This window comes from Chiloscyllium plagiosum, chromosome 18, assembly GCF_004010195.1.
Source record: "Chiloscyllium plagiosum isolate BGI_BamShark_2017 chromosome 18, ASM401019v2, whole genome shotgun sequence".
Classification (NCBI taxonomy): domain Eukaryota; kingdom Metazoa; phylum Chordata; class Chondrichthyes; order Orectolobiformes; family Hemiscylliidae; genus Chiloscyllium; species Chiloscyllium plagiosum.
In genome coordinates, this window is record NC_057727.1 from 29478326 (window position 1) to 29498417 (window position 20092).

General features: G+C 40.1%; 1 protein-coding gene and 2 long non-coding RNA genes across 8 annotated transcripts in view; 1 reads left to right on the forward strand and 2 right to left on the reverse strand.

Moving 5' to 3' along the window:
* Nucleotides 1-4682, reverse strand: part of actr8 (actin related protein 8) — a 31507-nt gene extending 26825 nt beyond the window's left edge. Inside the window, exon 1 of one of the 2 annotated variants that reach the window (XM_043708084.1) lies at nt 3906-4682. In XM_043708084.1, the coding sequence (XP_043564019.1) occupies nt 3906-4019 (114 nt within the window). In that variant the 5' untranslated portion in view covers nt 4020-4682. The remainder of the gene's footprint in view (nt 1-3905) is intronic. The other variant, XM_043708083.1, reaches the window with a different exon arrangement.
* Nucleotides 3209-19317, forward strand: LOC122559007. 2 transcript variants are annotated; one of them, XR_006314313.1, is made up of 4 exons: nt 3209-3479; nt 10701-10811; nt 12031-12144; nt 19233-19317. It is a non-coding gene; the product is annotated as an uncharacterized LOC122559007 (long non-coding RNA). The 2 variants fall into 2 exon arrangements; XR_006314312.1 differs by having other exon boundaries at nt 3213-3479; nt 10701-10786.
* LOC122559006 lies at nt 7453-20092 on the reverse strand. 4 transcript variants are annotated; one of them, XR_006314309.1, is made up of 6 exons: nt 19826-19840; nt 19037-19077; nt 15762-15852; nt 15557-15643; nt 12040-12129; nt 7453-10394 (listed from the first exon to the last, which is right to left on the reverse strand). It is a non-coding gene; the product is annotated as an uncharacterized LOC122559006 (long non-coding RNA). The 4 variants fall into 4 exon arrangements; XR_006314308.1 differs by lacking the exons at nt 19037-19077; nt 19826-19840 and adding an exon at nt 19908-20092; XR_006314310.1 differs by lacking the exon at nt 19037-19077 and having other exon boundaries at nt 19826-19848.

Sequence of the window (20092 nt, forward strand, 5' to 3'; positions counted from 1 at the left end):
AGTCTTTTCCCTGGGGTCAGGGAGTCCAGAACTAGAGGGCATAGGTTTAGGGTGAGAGGGGAAAGATATAAAAGGGACCTTAGGGGCAACCTTTTCACACAGAGGATGGTATGTGTATGGAATGAGCTGCCAGAGGAAGTGGTGGAGGCTGGTACAATTGCAACATTTAAGAGGCATTTGGATGGGTATATGAATAGGAAGGGCTTGGAGGGATACGGGCCAGGTGCTGGCAGGTGGGACTAGATTGGGTTGGGATATCTGGTTGGCATGGACGGGTTGGACCAAAGGGTCCGTTTCCATGCTGTACATCTGTATGACTCTATGACTTCAAGGAGAATGGCTGGTACCATTTTTGTTCTCCGCTCCTGGAAAGCTGGCCATTTGAACGTTGAGAAAACGGGACTTGAAGAGTCCCCTGTTCAAAGGCAAATATAAAATGATTAATTAAGTACACATACCTTAGCTACTTTCCTTCTAAATTGTCCAGCTCAATTTAAAACAATTGGGTAACTTGCACATTTTGTCGATGGTGATACTTAAAGGTTATTCCTCAGTCATAATTCATCACATATACACTTGAAGACTAGGTATGTCATTTGACTATACATCCTCTCTAATATATATGGTTTCTAAGTTTCCTTCAACATAGCTCAGCATGAAAATTGTTAGCTGACAATTTCCCTATCCAGCTATTCTGAGAATGAAGCAGATAAAAACCAAGCATCACATGCAACAATCATATTTATGAACAGGTTAATTATGAAAATATCCACAAACAACAAGCATTACCAAAATGTTCAACCATCTGCCCTGACCTTTGATGCCACCATTAGACAATGCCTTGAAAGTAGTTAAGTGATTAGGATCTTGTTTAATTCTGACATTGTGACATTAAAAAAGGCAGAAGTTGGATCCTCTGGAATAATGGCTCACCTCCTGATCTCAAAGCTTTTCCACCACCTGTAAGACTCAACTTATGAATATGACTGAATAAATGTTACTCACCAATTACTACTACTCAGGTGGAACAGTGAGGGCAGCTCAGCGGTTAGCACTGCTGACTCACAACCCCAGGTTCAATTCCACCCAGGTGACTGATCTGGGTGAAGGAACAGGGGGCATTCTGGTTAAGTTTGCCGATGATAAGAAGAAGTTAAGCGGACAGACAGGTAGTACTGAGGAGTAGGGAGGCTGCAGAAAGATTTAGACAGTTTAGGAGAGTGGTCTAGGAAATGGCTGATGAAATTCAACGCGAGCAAGTGCGAGGTCTTGCACTTTGGAAAAATGAATACAGGCATAGACTATTTTTTAAACGTGAGAAAATTCAAAAAGCCAAAGTACAAAGGGATCTGGGAGTGCTAGTCCAGGATTCTCTAAAAGTTAATTTGCAGGTTGAGTTTGTGATTAAGAAAGCAAATATAATGTTGTCATTGATCTCGAGGGTTGGGATGTAAAAGCAGTGACGTCCTACTATAAAGCTCTAGTTTGGCCCCATTTAGAATACTGTGTCCAATTTTGGGCCCCACACCTCCAGAAGGACATACTGGCATTGGAGTGCGTTCAGCGGAGACTCACATGGATGATCCCTGGAATGGTAGGCCTAATATATGATGATCGGCTGAGGATCCTGGGATTGTATTCATTATAGTTTGGAAGGTTGAGGGGAGATCTAACAGAAACTTACAAGATAATGCATGTCTTAGAAAGACTGGACGCTGGGAAGTTGTTTCCATTAGGCAGGGAGATTAGGATCTATGGGCATAGCTTTAAAATTAGAGGGGGTCAATTTAGAATGGAAATGAGGAGACATTTCTTCAGCCAGAGAGTGGTGGGCCTGTGGAATTCATTGCCACGGAGTGCAGTGGAGGCCGGTACATTGGGTGTCTTCAAGGCAGAGATTGATAAATTCTTGATCTTGCAAGAAATTAAGTGCCAAGGGAAGAGTGCTGGTAAGTGGAATTGAAACACCAATCGCCATGATTAAATGGCAGAGTGGACTCGATGGGCTGAATGGCCTTGCTTCCACTTCTATGTCTTATGATAGTGTAGACTGTTTGTGTGGATTTCCTCTGGGTGCTTCGGTTTCCTCTCACAGTTAGGTAAAGTGGATTGGCCATGCTAAATTGCCCATAGAGTCCAGGGATATGCTGCTAAGTGGATTAGCCATGGGAAATGCAGGATTATAGGGATAGGGTCAGGAGGGTCAGTGTGGACTCGATGGGCTGAATGGCCTGCTTCCACACTGTAGGGATTGTATTTGTAAGTGCAATTAGCCATGTTACTTGAGCTCAGTACCATTCAGATTATAGCAGTCTATTTGACTGCCACTGGATGCATTATCAATTCCCTAAACCACAGCTCACTAACTGTACTGAAAACAACCGATGCTGGAGATCACAGCGGGGCAGACACAATCCGTTGAGAGACAGCAGGCTAATGTTTCGAGTCCAGATGACTTCATCAGAGCTGAAGTACACATCAGTTCTAATAAAAGTGTCATCTAGACTTGAAATGTTAGCTTGCTCTCTCTCATGGATGCTGTCTGACCCACTGTGATCTCCAGCATTTGTTGTTTTCAGTACAGATTCCAGCATCTGCAGTAATTTGCTCATTAATTGTAGTCCATCACCCTCCATCAGAAGGATGTTATAAAACATGGAAGGGTTCAGAAAAGATTTACGAGGATGTTGCCAGGATTAAAGAGTTTGAGCTAAAGGGTGAGGCTGAATAGGCTGGGACTATTTTCCATGGAGTGTCGGAGGCCGAGGTGTGACTTGAAAGAGAGGCATGGATAGGATAAATAGGCTAGATCTTTTCTCCGGGGGGAGTCAAAAACAAGAGGACATAGGTTTAAAGTGAGAGGGGAAAATATAAAAGGCACTTAAGGGGCAACTTTTTCACACAAAGTGTGGTGTGTGTTTGGAATAAGCTGTCAGAGCAAGTAGTGGAGGCTGGTACAATTGCCCGTAGTGTTAGGTGAAGGGGTAAATGTAGGGGAATGGGTCTGGGTGCGTTGCTCTTTGGCGGGTCGGTGTGGACTTATTGGGCTGAAGGGCCTGTTTCCACACTGTAAGTAATCTAAATCTAAAACATTTAAAAGCCATCTGGATGGGTATATGAATAGCAAGGGTTTAAAGGGATATGGGACAAATGCTGGCAAATGGGACTAGGTTAATTTAAGATATCTGGTCGGCATGGACAAGTTAGACTGAAGGGTCTGTTTGACTGCTTTACATTTCTATGATTCTATCACCAGTCAAGAGATCAATCTAATCTTAATGTCACCTCTCCACCTGCAGTCTATCACCAATTAAGGTCAAGCTCTGTGACAGGGTCACCCTAACTTCCAAGTCTGATGCAATCAACATTCAACACTCATTATTTCTTGTGATGAATCAAGATCCCAGAATTGCTTTACCCTTAACACACTCTCTACAGCAGCTGTAATTCAACAAAGTAGCACCAGCTTCTCAAAGCAGGTAAGACAAGCCATAAATGAAGTCTTAACGTTCTTCAAATACTACATAAAATAAAAGTATTGAGATTTAATTTCTCAACAGGAATAACTTATCTTTACTGTAACACTACTCGCGTCTGTATGTTCTGTCAACATATTTTGTTTGAATTTAATCGTTTCCCCTCTAATGCACCTCACAATATACTGCTGCACTATTTGAGGAACCAAATGTTGACAGTTTGCGTAAGAGATGTATAACAACTTTACCCAATGCTGCTAAAACTCACCCAGGAAGGCTGCCAGCGGTGAGGCCCAGGCCCAGGCTCAAGCCGCGGCCTTCAGTCCAGGCCCAGGCCGGCTGTGAGGACACAAAGCCAGTCAGCGCCGTGACTCAATGCCGCTCGATGCTCGCTCTCGGCCTGGGGACACGATTCCGGCTCGCACTCACCTCGAGGACAGATTCCGGGATGGCAGCGGGGACTATCGGACGCTTCACACCGCGCTGTTCCTTTTCTTTTTCCTTCTCTTTCTCTTTACCGTTGTCCTGTTCCACTTGGGTCATTTTTACCGGCTCCCTACCCGACACCGAGTCACAATTTCAAACCCGCGTCAGCGCTCCCCCTGTGTCTGCAGATCCTGTCTCAGTGTAGATCCTGTCAGTGACCTTCAGATCTTGTCTCAGTGTAGTTGTTGGATCCAGTCAGCGCTCCCCCTATGTCTGCAGATCCTGTCAGTGTAGATCCTGTCAGTGACCTTTCAGATCCTGTCTCAGTGTAGATGCTGGATCCAGTCAGCGATCTCCCTGTGTCTGCAGATCCTGTCTCAATGTAGATGCTGGATCCAGTCAGCAATCTCCCTGTGTCTGCAGATCCTGTCTCAGTGTCGATGCTAGATTCTCAGTCATCTTGCCATGTCGGCAGATCCTGTCTCAGTGCTGACCCCTGTGCCTACAAATTCTCTCTCAAAACACATCCTAGGTCCTGTGGCAGTGTCCCCCACCCTCAGTGTCTGCAAAACCTGTCTGTGTTGATCCCTGTATTTGCAGATCATCTCTGTGCTCCCTCTTGTATCTACAGGTCCTCTCCCTTAATGCTCCCTACTCCATATCTGTAGATCTTAGATTCTGTTAGTGGTCTCTCTGTTCGCATGTTTCCGACATGTACATAGTAGGTACTCATGTGACTCTGCCAACGTTGTCGATCTCATACACTGCAGGCAAGGATGACCCGAGGCATGGTACATCGGCGAGACCAAGCAGTGCTTCCAAATAAACTTGTTGGACTATAACCTGGTTTTGTGTGATTTTTAACTTTGTAACCCTATTTAGCTTCTCTTCTTTACTGGCATATAATCAACAACCCCTTTGTTTGCCGACTTCTCTGGGCTCTATATCCACCAGTTCACTTATTTCTTTACAGTGTCTCCACCATCAGCATAAATACCTCTTCCCAGCTGTTTCTAGTTTTGGAGGGTCACTGAACTTGAAACATGGTCTCTTTTCTCTCCACAGATGCTGCTGGATCTGCTGAGATTTTTCCAGTGATTTGTCTTTCGTAGAATAAAATCCTTACAATGTAGAAACGGGCCCTTTGGCCCAACAACTCCACACTGACCTGCTGAAGAGTAACCCATCCAGACTCAGACTCATTCCGCTACATATAATGCCTGACTAATGCATCAAACATACACATCCTTGAACACTGGACAAGTTACCATGGCCAATTCACCTAACCTGCACAGACATAGGGAGTATATGCAAACTCTACATGGACAGTCACCTGAGACTAGAATCAAACCCGGGTCCCTGGCACTGTGAGGCAGCAGTGCTAACTCCTAACCTTATCTCGTCTTTGTTTTGTAACTTTGTAGACTTAGATGGTGTAAAGGTCTTTCCTGGATTTTCTCCTCTTCTGTTGCCCTTAGTCAGTGGCTTTTTGATGATTTCCTTTGCACCCTTCTTGGAGGTTTGCTATCTTTTCTTTTCATCAGCTATAGTACTTATCAATTTCAAACATAGAATCCTTTGTGTCTGTAAGGTGTGATAAGCATACATTATATTGATTTGGATATTCCAATGGCCAAAGGATCATTAAAACAGAGTGGCCTGGAGAATCCCTGGTACAACTGACTCTGAGAATTGTCCAGGAAATTACATTTTTGGATGGCCAATTCCCCTAAAAGTCCTATAAAGTTGGAGAATTTAGAGGCTTCTGACTCACTTAAATTCAATAATTACCCAAGAAAAATTGGGAGGATTGAAAACCCAGTATAAATCCTGGAATACTATTAAATCTCTCCCCCAGCTCATGGGCACGTCCCGCTCCAACATCTCTTGGTATGGGTGGCAGCTGTCACAAGTGAGCCACTGCTCAGGGACTGGGCCCTCTGTCAGCTGGGTTTTAGGTGGCTGTGAAAGGAGATGGCTCAGGATTCAGGGGTTACCAAACTCAAGGACGTGTTAAATGGAAGAGGAGAGGACTGGATGACATCAGAAAAACTAGCCAATAGGGCATCCATCAGTGTGCAGACTGTGGCCAAAGCTATCCATTGCCTGATTAACATGGTAATCAGGCCTGAGAATACACAGACTATTAAGACAGCTCAACTGTGTAATATACGTCCAGGTAAAATTCTGTCCATCCAGAATTCAACTTGAGCCCTGGAGATTGAACCCTCCTTTGGACCTCTGGATCCCACAATTTGATCAGGCTTGAGATGATTCAAGACAGCAGAGGAATTTCCTGTACGTTCTGCTCAGCACACTCTCTACTTTATCCTTCTCTGCTAGTACCCTACATTCTGGCAGCTAGTGGAAAGCTCTCTGTAATGAGTTCCTCCATCTTTTCTTTGGATACTTGGGTCTCATATTTAATTAGAATGTCTTCACTTGCAGCCCCCCATCAGTTATTTAAAAGGGGCTGCCTTTAAACTTTTGGCTGCACTTCAGCTTTATGCTCCTGATCTACAGGCACACCATGCAGAAAGGGGGGGGCGGGGAAACGACAGGTAAGAGAATAGCGAGCCTGCTCCTGGGCACAGGCAAGGTGGCCATCAACAGTTCCAGACAGCTGTTTGTGAATGGTTCATGGCACCTGACTGTCCACCTGCATTCTGAGGTTAAGTCTGTGCTTAGAGCAGGAGCATGAGGGTTTCAGTGGCATGGTAAAGGCCATCCATGCTAGTTGTACTTCACAGGGGTTGGGGTACATCATCATTCCCAAAAATGACATTTTAAATTAAAGTTTGCTGAGTTTGGTTTTTGCTACAGTGCCCCATTGATGTGGGCTGTCTAACCCACTTGTTTAAGAGTATGTGAAGCAATATTCCCACTCCCATGGTGCACATGGAGCAGTGTTCAATCACTCTGGATGGAAGACAAGGACTTCCCTAGTATAATACAATCTCAATGAAAGATCACAGCATTCAAACAAAGGACTTGTTAATTTGGCCAGAATTGGTCAATCGAACAATAAAAGGGCTTTTGCCCCAATGGTCTTGTAGTTCAAGCTTTTAAACATATTCTTAGTGTTTAAAAAAACCCTGATAATGGCTTCACTAAGGTATATTTTCAAGGTGAATGCCTGAAATTTTTACTTTTAAAATAAAACTTAAACAAGTTAGACAGACCTAGTGGGGCACTGTAACGAAAACAAAGATAAACAGAATCTTATATAACTGCAATGGAAACTTATTAAAATTAAATCAGTGTTGTTAGTAGGGGTGATAACGCATCCCAGCCCCTGTGGTGCCCAAAAGTTCCTAAAAACCTCTGTGGTAGACACCACATGCTCTGTTTAAATAGGCCCCCAAACGCATAAGTGATGTGAGACAGTCAGATACTAAATTTTTGCTTTTTACCTTGAAAACAACAATGTTATACAGACCAACAATTAAGCCTCATCATGCTAAATTACAATCTCAAATTTTAATATATCCATATTCTGTCCATTGATTAGTGAAAATTGCACCAAACCAAATAAGAATAAAGAACAGGCTAAATAGAGTCCAATTTATTTACGTTTAAAATAAAAAACAAAAACTTGGACTTACATTGTGCCACTAATATTAAAAGACATTCTTGGCTCTTCAAAGATGCAATTTGATCTTGGCATCCATCAGAAATGAGATGGAGTTTAAGCCAGTCCTTAAGACCAGGACTGAAATGAGGAAATTCACAGATAGCAGTAAACATAATTGAGGCAAAGAAGTAAAAGAAATAAGACGTTTGAGAGTATTGTTGAGCTGGATGTGATAGAGCAAGGATCAGGAAGACATCAAATACAGGGACAAAAACTATAAATTTGGAAGCAGATGTTGGATAAATACATTTTGCAAGAGGTTCGTAGTGGGTAAAGGTTATCCACTAGGCTAGGAAAACATCAAAATAGTTGAATTTACAGGAACCGGCAACAGTTGTGCACATATAGAGGGATGGGTGTTACTTGGGAGGAAAGGAGGGGTTAACAGTGGACTTTTTGTCAAATGATTGAATCAATAATTGACATTAGTATTTTTGTACAACTGTTCTATCATATTAAAAGTGAGCAACTGATGCATTGAGTAAAAACAGATTGAGTTGTTAAAGATGATCTGATTTGGAACTTGCGTGGTCAGTGGCAAATCCACCTGTCTCAAGAAAACTAAATTTGAGAGCACATTTCTCTTATACTGCTTGGCTACCTGAGGCTGCACCTACACAGAACATGTGCTGAGGCTATGAACTGAAGCATTTAGCCATGTTCATCATCTTTTCCCCCAATATCTGATCAATACTTTTTTTACTTTGAACTGCTGTAGCAGTATCGCACTGGTATCTTTTACTACTGTATGTGGTGTCTTGGTAACTGCTTCCTAATCTCTGGGAATTTATCAAATTTTGGAAACATGGAAGAATCTATGAATCTTGCCTCATTGAATGAGCAATGTTCCCTCTGGCTAAAATTCTAAAGCAAAGCACACTGCTGACATTTTAAATTGGAATATTTTAAATGAAAATATTTTTGCAGCAATCTTTCTGAGGAGAGTTTGAATCATGAAGCACAGCTGGAGTAAATAGGGCATCAATGCACCAAAATTGATTCAGCTTGAGAAGTAGCTAGCAGGAGACTGAACTTTGTGACAAGGCAATGGATTTTGGGTCAGGCCAACAGACAATAGCCTCAGTCCTCCCAAAGTTTAACTCAAGAAAATTATTGTTTATCCAGAAGCTCGGGGAGGGATGAGAGAGTGAGACAGCAAGAGAGAACACACTAGGTATTATAATATTTGTATAATCTGATCCAATGTTGGCATATGATTCTGATAAAGAATGGCTAATAGATTCAAAAGAGGGTGATAATAATAGACAGTTGTGTCTTTGCTGATATGTGGGGGTATAGAGACTCCAATGATCATGGTGCAGAACAGAAAAGGCTGTTGCTGGAGATTTTATGCTGACGAGATTTGAACAAAAATCACACTGATCTTGAGATTTGACAATTTGTTACTCCTTCGAGAATTTTAACAGAAATGTTCTGTTTCTGGAGTTTCACATGAACAAATCCAAGGAATCTAAGAAAAGCTCCTCAATAAGAAATGTCATGTAAAATGGGCTAAAAGAGACAAATATATAAATAATACATGAATTTTATACTTACCATCCCAATAATGTCACACCATAAGCTTGGCTATTTAGATATGGTCTCAGGACACATTTTCTACACACACTGTCTCAAAAGATAGTGGACAAAGGGTCAATTCAAATGTAAAAACAGTAGATTTTTGTTAGGTAAGGATACTAATGTTATCGAAGAAGGTGGGCAATGGAGCTTGAAGTAAAAGATCAAGCATGATTGAACAGAATAGTGTCATATTTATGAAATTAAATGGCATAGTTCTTTTCCTATAACTATAGGTGTATCTCCTGGCAAAACCTGACATAGTATCCATTGAGTTTGTATTTGTCACAATTAGAACAATATGTGTAAAGATCCATCCCACATTGTTGACAAATATAAATTATATAGCTAATGAGGGAACTATGACATGTGTGAGCGGGCTTACTTGTTGACAGGTAATGGAAATATGTAGTGATAACTTCTAAACTAAGCAGCTTTCTGCAGATATACGGTGGAACTAGTGTGGGACTGGGAATGGTGCAATGACCTTGCCATGATCTGGGAACAGTAACAGTACATTCAACAACATGATGAAGTGTGCCAGTCACCATGTCCTTGAAGAAGCCAACCCATATCTAAAGCCTCGACTGTTCAATAACTACCTAAAAAAAAAAGTTAGTAACTATTCTTATGGCAAGCAAGGATCCAATCAGAAACTCTTACCTCTGTTCTGTACTAATAAAGTGTATTTTTAGATTAAACTCCAATACCACTTTTTTCAAAGAAAGATTTCTGTGACTTGATTCTTTACAACCTGTGTACGTTAGGCAAATGAATATTACTTCTGTAAACTTCAGCAAATTGACAAGGAAATCATTAAATATAAAAGAAAAGATCAAACCAATGTTCAAACGAATAGCCAAAACAAATATTGCTCTTGTATCAAAAAGTGCTTCTACTCCACCATTGAAACTAGGCATTTTAATTTAAGAAACAAGACATTTAAAATAGTTTATTGGTACATAGACCCAAAGAATAAAAATGTTCAAAATAGGATTATTCAACATAAGTTTGAAAGGAATGCTTGTAAAGTCAATTTTATTAAACACAAGACATTGCACAGTTGCTTTTCAATTGTGCCAGTGCCTATAAATTCAGGTTTTCCTAAGCACAACATCATTAATCAGTGTGTTTAACACCTAGCAACTCTTCTGGGTGGACAAGCACATTCACATTATTACTTTAAACTGGTCTTTACAACTTTCCCATCTTCTTGGAATTCTTGCACATCACCTTGTGAACGCACGTCCAACCGCCTGCTTTGGAAAGCAGGCGTTTACCTATAAAAAAAAGTTTTACAAAATATATCCATCACTTAAATTTTCCTCCTACATCAATACAAAAAATCTAATAAGTAATTGCTGTACATCAAATTAAATTTTAATCAGCTCTGCCATTGAATAGTGAGGTGCAGTTTTGCACTTGGAATTCCACAAACTCAAAATGTGGAATGCAGACTGGACAATTCCAAGCACGTGACTGTTTACAAATAAACATGGTGAAATTATTTATGAAAAGCGTAGTTTTGATTAAAAAGTGAGTGCAGCATGAAATCCTGACGTTTAATCCTGTGATTTTCCCTCCAGAATGTCAGAAGTGAAGATGTCACCGATGATTGCATGTTTAATTCCTTTTGTAACGACTCAGATAAATAAACTGTTTCTGCCTGAAGGTAATGAGTCCTGGACAACATTCAGGTTTGGATTGATTAATTGCAAGTAATATTTTAACTACATAGTGTCAGCAATAAATGTCTTCAACAAGAGAGAATCCAACTCTTTATGATATTCAATGCCAGCAATGTCACTGAATTCTCCATCAGTACCCTGGGAATTATTGATCAGAGATGCAACTTGTTTTTTATTCACTTACAGAATGTGGGCATCTCTGGCTAAGCCAACATTTATCGCCTATCCCTAGAGTGAACTAGTCATACTGTGGCTACAAAAACAACCCAGAAACTGGGAATTCTGTAGCAATTAACTCACATCTGGATTCCCCAAAATCTGCAAATCCATGTCAGGAGTACGTTGGAGAGCATTCCATCAATCTGAATGAGTACAGCTACACTTTAAGAAGCTTGAGTCTATCAGAGCAGCCTACCCGATTGCCAACCCATCCAACACCTCAAACTCCACTGGTAGCAATCAATCAATCTCCAAGATGTTTTGCAACAAATCACCCAAGGGTGTTTTGAAAATGCCTTCCATGACCACTACAACCTAAAAACGGCAAGGTTGGATGACATATTGTCACACCACCAGTAAAGTTAATTCCATCCTGACTTGAAACTATATGGCCTGTCTTTTACTGTAGCCTTGCGTAAATCCTGGATCTTCCAAGCAAAACGGTTGGTATTCCTACACCATAAGGATAGGGTTAGTTCAAGAAAGTGGCCAGCACTAATTTCTCACAGGTAAGTAGGGATGGGCTAAAAATACTGGACTTGGCAGTGATGCCCACAACCCTGAACAAATTAAGAAAAAAATTCATAAGTGCTATGAAATAAGAATGGAATTTGACTTGGTAGGCTAGTGTAACAAGTGACTTAGCTGACTTGTTTTATTAACTATTTCCTCGCTTGTAACAATTAAAAATAATTTGTAAAATTAAACTTGCCAAAAGTTTTGCTCTATTTGCCATCCATTGTAGAACACAAACAAAAAACCAGAATTCTAACTGAACCAGTCAACAAATTGTTTCACATACTAAGTACTGTTATGATTTGGAGGTGTTGGCGTTGAACTGGGGTGGACAAAGTTTAAAAATCGTACAACACCAGGTTATAGTCCAACAGATTTATTCAGAAGCACTAGCTTTCTGAGCACTCCAAAAGCTAGTGCTTCCGAATAAACCCATTGGACTATAACCAAACATTGTTATGTTATTCATAAGTATATTTCTGTTTTGAAACAGGCACGTTACCTTCCTCATCCTCCAGACATTGGAGGTGGTGGAGGACCACCTCCACCATGGTTTATTCGACCCATCTTTCTCCGTGGAACTCCTGGAGGGCTGTTAAAAAATTAGGTTTGCAAGGAATTTAAATTAAGATTGTTACAACCAGATTCACTTAGCCAAAACATATTGGGTAATAATCCAAGTTGAACACAAGTTACATACAGTCAGAATGTGGTAACCAAACCGCTTTCCCATTATTTATAAGGGATGTCTACATTATAACAGAAAATAATATAGCAACTGAAGGAGGAGCAGATCATACCTGATCCACTAGATTAGTCACAATTGTATTAACTAATGCACTTTTCTCTTTGCCCAATATCCCTCAATTCTGAAACATCAAAATCTGTCTATTCTAACCTTAAAAAGTATATTCAACAATTAAGCATCCAGAATCCTGTGGAATCGAGAATTTCAAAGGTTCACATTATGCAAGTCAAAAAATTTCTTATGATCCTACAAGATTCATCCCCTTACCCTGAGATGATACATTATGCTTTCGATTGCCCGGTCAGGGGAAACAACATCTGGGCCTACTCTTTCAAACACCCTACAAAATCTAGTACACTGATTAGTCAGTGAGAGAAGATACTCAGACTGTTGCTTTCATGAATTAATTTTAGACAGCACCACCTAATTTCCGATGTTTTGATGACAAGGAGAATTGCATACACTGACAAGCCACAATACTCTGAGCAGTTTATATAGAAAGAGTATTGACGATTAAGGAAATAAGTCACTGTTGATGCCATGTAATTTTGTTGTCACTGCTGCAGCACTTTTACTTGTCCCCAATGGCAATCAAGAAAACTGCCATTGAAAACCTGGTCTTTCTGACGGGGGGTCCAAAAGATTTTTCACCAAAATCAACATGAGATCTATGCTATAGGTCCATTATTGTATTTGCTACATGTAAAATGGCAAATGAGACAAATAGTAAAACAAAATTATTTTAGGTTCTCTAAAAAACTGCGAAAACAGTGACTGATCACATTTTTTTCCCCGACAGTGTGGAAGCAAGCTACCACACCAACCCTCTGAAGAGCATTCCATGCACCCACCCTATCCCCTGAAACCCTTCATTTCCCATAGCTAATCCACCTAACCTGCACATTTTGTACTGTGGGAGGAAACTGGAACACCCTAGGAAACCCATGCAGACATGGGGAGAACATTCAAGCTAGAGGCTGGAATTGAACCTGGCTCTGTGGCACTGTGAGGCAGCAGTGCTCACCACTGAGTCATCTTACCACCCCTACTTAGAAATCAATTCTTCTCCCATGTTTTGTCACAATAGTAGAAAAATCATAAGTCATAATGAGACACAAGTATAATTCTTCCAATTGCTTAAGTTGTTATTTTACCCTTTCCACGTTCAATATGTTTCAGTACTTAACAGTTTCAAATAAATCTATAGCTGAATGCTCACTGAGCTAAAACGTTCATTTTCAGACATTCCATCTAGTTGCTCACTGAAGATGTTACCTAATATGGTGACGAAACATCTGAAAGTGAACCTTCCAGCTCAGTGAGCAAACCCATGTCCAGAACCTCAATCTGAGCTACACATCTTCTCAAACTCGCTAAATCTATAGCTTTATTGAGTAGAAGTCTTTAGTTGCAATTCTTTCAAAATCTCTTCCTCTCTCTCCCTCCCCCCTTTATTTACACCTTTGCAATTGGAGCAGTTACAAAAATGTACACAACATGATCATGTTTTTGCGGCTGGATATCATTCAAGCCTCTTTAATATTCTATGAATGTAGCATACATTTTTGAAGTTTCACTTATGGAAACAAAAGTGCATTGTATAGAATTTACTTAAACGTGTTCAAGAACTTGTAATATACAGGCTTTGCAATCCAGAATGCTTAGGTATCAGTAAATAGTATCATTTCGAAATCACATTTAAAGATGTTCATTATTAGCTTCATGCAACGTCAAAGCAACTTTAGATCAGCATGTTAATGGTGACATTATCCAATCCATTTTGATATTTCAGATGTATTTCAAGAATAGCTTAAAATAGTCATGTACATGAAAAATTACAGTTGACTATAATTTCAAATTTTTAAAAACAATTCTCTTAATTACTTTTCATCCAAATAGTTACGTCTTTGAAGAGATACAGGTGCCAATGTAGGAAATGTTTAACATTTTTAATCAAAAGGTGTTGATCCATTTGTTTTAAATACTGAACAAAAATAGTTGAGTATTGCCAAAAGAAATATATTTGGTTGAAGTTTTTCTACTTGCATTTATCAGGACAGAATCACAAGAATACCAAATCTCAAAGGAAACAATTTATATTGGATGAGAAAAAGTGTTGGTTGGCTGACCAGCAGCCTCTGATTGGCAAAACTTTGATATTTGGACACAACGCGTGTACACATCAATTTTATTTCTAGAAAGGATATGTGACTACATGCAAATATACTGTAGTTTCTAATGTCCATAAGTGAATCATAACTGCAAGTCAAACAGTGTAATTATTAGCACAATCAGGATTACTTAGCATGTGTGTGCAATCGTGGAATGATCCTAACATTGGAAACATGGTTAAGTTTTACAAGAATGGGCTGGTAAAATATAGAGAGTAGGCGGGAGTGAAGATTGTAGATGCTGGAGATCAGAGTCTACATTAGAGTGGTGCTGGAAAAGCACAGCAGGTCAGGCAACATCCGAGAAACAGGAAAATTGACATTTCGGGCAAAAGCCCTTGAAGGCTTTTACCTGAAATGTCGATTTTCCTGCTCCTCAGATGCTGCCTGACCTGCTGTGCTTTTCCAGCACCACTCTAATCTATACTCTGAACTCCAGCATCTGCAGTCCTCATTTTTCGCCAAATATAGAGAATAGTCAGTTTGTTGCAGTTTGCATTGTTTGATAGTGATCCAGTTGTTGGGACATTTGGTTGACAGAAATATTAAAATTCTAAATTTAGGCTGCATGAAGGAAAAAAATAAATGCATTAAAAGGTCTGTTTCCATTCGTATCATTACAGCAATGGCAATGCAGATTGTAGGGCTTAAATTTAAATTCTAAAAACATGATTCTTTGTTCTACTTACTATGGCATTATGATTAGATTAGATTAGATTACTTAGTGTGGAAACAGGCCCTTCGGCCCAACAAGTCCACACCGACCCGCCGAAGCGCAACCCATCCAGACCCATTCCCCCACATTTGCCCCTTCATTTAACATTGTGGGCAATTTAACTTGGCCAATTCACCTAACCTGCACATTTTTGGACTGTGGGAGGAAACCGGAGCACTCGGAGACACAGGGAGAACATGCAAACTCCACACAGAGTCGTATGAGGCGGAAATTGAACCCGGGTCTCTGGCGCTGTGAGGCAGCAGTGCTAACCACTGTGCCACCATGCCGCCCACGGTTTTATGCTTAAAACAAGTAGTGAACCTTTAAAAAAATGATTTTTACTGAAAGAAAAAAAATCTGCTTGCTTTTAACATAGAATTACCCTCTTCCATCGTCGGGTCTACCCCAGGATGACTGACTTCCAGTTCTTTTATATTCTGCTCCAGCTGGATTGAACAATGTTCTGAAGCTGAATATGGAACACAACTGATTACTAAATCAGAATAGATAGTAGTTCATATACTGCTTTAATAATAGAATTGTTTGCACACTGAAGTTAGATAATAAAATGTTAAGTTGAAACTTACAAAAAAGAAATAAACTCCACTATTCCCCAGAAAAACTGAATTATTGATGACAAACTCCATGGTGCTTGACTCCTGCTATCCACTACTTGCCCTATATTAAAAAAATTACAATGAATAGTGTTATGTATTTTACTCAGTCCACAACAATGCATTACAAAAATATATTTTCAACATGAATATTTAGATGCCCCAGGTCTTTAGCTCCCAGAGTTTACAATGAATAGCTCAAATCCTAGAATGCAGTATCATTACAATGTGAATGATTGGATATAGTGTTGAAAATCATACTTAATTTTCCTTGCCCAATCTTTTATATGTTCAATAGACATGTAAACAAGTACTAATGACATATAGAAGCAATATCACAGCCAGCACTGTGCCGAGGAAATCTCTTGCAAGTAGACAAATAAACAACTTTCCACTAGATTAGGAAAGGTTCTGCATTCCATCCAGGTAGGGTCCACTGATAACACTTTCAGAGTCCCCTCTAAAAGATTAAATGTTAAGGGACATTACAGATCAAAGATGAATTCTATATTTGTTAGAATATTATTTCTGTTTAGTGATCCATATTAGCATTGTTTTTTGATTGTTAAAGAGAAAAATAAATTCTGTCCTCCAGATATCTACAGACATTACTGGCAATATTTGAAAGCAGGTGGTAGACCCCCCACCCTATTTAAGGCAGAGGTATAAAAGCAAACAAAAAAGTGCCAATCACAAAGACACTTTCCCACTGCAGTTGCATACTTCCTGTTCAAATGTTTTTATGTAAGATAATTTAAACTTTTGGAAGATTATTATAGAAAAATCCTTAATCCAAATCTTTGTTTACAAATAGTACAAATGACCCTTTGGTCCAACCCGTCCATGCTGACCAGATATCCCAACCCAATCCAGTCCCACCTGCCAGCACCTGGCCCATATCCCTCCAAACCCTTCCTATTCATATACCCATCCAAATGTCTTTTAAATGTTGCAATTATTCCAGCCTCCACCACTTCCTCTGGCAGCACATTCCATGCATGTACCACCCTCTGTGTGAAACAGTTGCTCCTTGGGTCCCTTTTATATCTTTCCTTTCTCACCCTAAACCTATGTCCTCTAATTCTGGACTCCCCGACCCCAGGGAAAAGACTATCTATTTATCCTTGTTAAAAATCACACAACACCAGGTTATAGTCCAACAGGTTTAATTGGAAGCACACTAGCTTTCGAGCGCCGCTCCTTCATCAGGTGATAGTGGAGGACACAATTCTAAGGCACAGAATTTATAGCAAAAATTTACAGTGTGAGATAACTGAAATTATACATTTGAAAAATACCTTTGTCTGTTGAGTCTTTCATCTGTTCGAATCCCATAATAGTTTAACTTTTTTAAAAAAGTTGCATTCTCAGGTTAGCTGTAACAAAGGGTGTTAGCTAGACAATATGTTGGAGGTGTTAGCCCAATGTTCTCTGTCTGTGTCACGATGCTTAGATTGTTATCTCACTTTTTAGATTAGAATCAGAGAGAGAGAGAGAGAGAGAGAGAGAGAGAGAGAGAGAGAGAGAGAGAGAGAGAGAGAGAGAGAGAAAGAAAATATGTGTGTGCATGAGTGTAGAGTAGTCTAAGTCTCTGAGAGGATCCTCAGACCACTCTACACACTCAACCCCCAACCCAGACAGACACAGACACACACACACAGACCCACATATTTTGTGGGGTGAATTTGTACTTGCAGAGTTACATTGCACTTTGCTCAAAAACTGCATGAATTCATGTAAAACTCTGTTATTTCACTTTTTAGATTAGAATTAATCCTAACATCATGGCATAGACTGAGAACACAGGGGTGAACACCTCCAACATATTGCCCAGCTAACACCCTTTGTTACAGCTAACCTGAGAATGCAACTTTTAAAAAAAGGTTTTGTGATTTACACATGAAAGAAGTGAAACTATCATGGTATTCGAACAGATGAAAGACTCAACAGACAAGAAAGGTATTTTTCAAATGTATAATTTCAGTTACCTCATACTGTAAATTTTTGCTATAATTTCTGTGCCTTAGATTTGTGCCCTCCACTATCACCTGATGAAGGAGCGGCGCTCCAAAAGCTAGTGTGCTTCCAATTAAAACCTGTTGGACTATAACCTGGTGTTGTGATTTTTAACTTTGTACACCCCAGTCCAACAGTGGCATCTCCAAATCATGTCTATTTATCCTATCCACGCCCCTCATGATTTTGTAAACCTCTATAAGGTCACCCCTCAGCCTCCGATGCTCCAGGGAAAACAGCCCCAGCCTCTTCAACCAGAATTGCATGCAATATTCCAACAGTAGCCTAACCAATGTCCTGTACTGCCACAACATGACCTCCCAACTCCTGTACTCAATACTCTGACCAATAAAGGAAAGCATACCAAACGCCTTCTTCACTATCCTATCTACCAGCGACTCCACTTTCAAGGAGCTATGAACCTGCACTCCAAGGTCTCTTTGTCCAGCAACACTCTCTAGGATCTTACCATTAAGTGTAAAAGTCCTGCTAAAATTTGCTTTCTCAAAATGCAGCTGAATCAGATCATTGAAGTATTCACATGAAAAATGAAAAAAAAAATCAAAGAATTAAAATTTTCAAAACAGCGAAAATCCCAGACAACCACGATCATGTAATAAACAAAGATGCATTAAATCAGTAGCTGCATTTAACCTTCAGCAGTCCGAGAGAGGTAAACCTAATGTATGACTCTCAACCGGTGTAAAGGTAAATACAAAATTTGTTAAGTATCCCATTCAAGCTGGATGTTTTTTCGTATATTCTTTAGCATAAACTCATCAAGATGAACATGCGAATTAAATATTTAACATGCTGTCAAGTGAAAATACAAAAAAAGCAAACATGGGTTTTTGACTCAATTGTTATCTCACCAATTAGTTTGTTAAGGAATTCACCTGAAAAAGCTATTAGATGAGGTAAAATAGCCAACAAAAAATTGTGTTTCTAGAGAACAAAACTAGCTCAACATAAATAGTTAGACACCACAGATTAATTGCATTTTGCACAAAGTGACCAATACTACTGCATGGGTTGAACCCCCACGTTTGGAGTAATGAAAGCTCCATGAAAACTGGCATAGATATTGTTTTCTAGAGCATCTACAACCCATTTGTTGAAATTACAGTGGACAATCCCTGCAAAGATTCACCCTGATAATCTCTGCCTGCGTAAGCAGTGCAGTATCAACTGAAAGGTACATTGTTTGAAACATTTAGATTTTAAACTCTCACCTGGCATTTAAATTACAGATGATTACTATGGCTTCAACAGGCTGTAACAAGAAACATTGAAGCCTGAAGGACAAGGTTTAGCTTTTTACATACATGATGTGCTGACATCTTCCCTATCTTACCCTTGCCTCAAACGTCATACTCTGATTATTTCTGGATTCTTTGATCATCTAAGAGTATTGTATCATTCCCACAGGAATGGGATAGGCAGTGATTCTGAACACCTCTGGCAAGAGTCCTGGATATTTAAACATGTCCAGGAATCAAAATCTCATCAAGCCTCGACATGCACCTTTACTTATCACCCACCCCACCTCGACGTGAATAAAGCCAGGCCTTTTGTTAAAGATCAAGCAATAAACGGAGGTGAACTGGCTTGCTGCACGGATGTCCAAAAACGTTATGCATCATCGCCGTCATGGTCTTTCGTTCATCCTAATCAAATATTTCCACTGACTGTTGTTGCTGGATGTCAAAAGTTTGCCAGTTGATGACGTACATCAGTCACTACACACATTTATTTAATGTACGCTCCCCTTTCTCTGGCGCAGCCCGGTTTAAACCACACACACACACAAACAACAGTTCAGTTTGATTAGTGCGGGCACATCCTATCATTAATAGTGGCGGTGATGTGAGCAGCAGCGGCACTCTCCTTCCTCCATCAGGTTACACCTGACACTGAGGGAATGCGAGGATGGGGAAGAGGTCCCGGTAGGAAAGCGGGTCCATCTCACCTTCGGGAACAGGGAGAGACAACACTCGCTCAGTTTAAATACACTCACTTACTATTACCCTCCGCCAGATACATTCCCCAACGTCATCAAAATGCAGTTTTAAAACCCCCTAACCGACGCCGCCACTTTCTCACCGTTGGACACGTACACCATTTTGTCATAATCTATTTCCGTTTCCGCCTTACGGCCGGTTTTTTCCGGTCAGAGGGTAGAGCATAGAGCGGTTCCGACAACCGACAACTGACATGTTGATACACGTGAATTTCCAAGATATATTTTCTCAAACTCTCAGCTTCTCATTAATGTGAGCCCATCAACA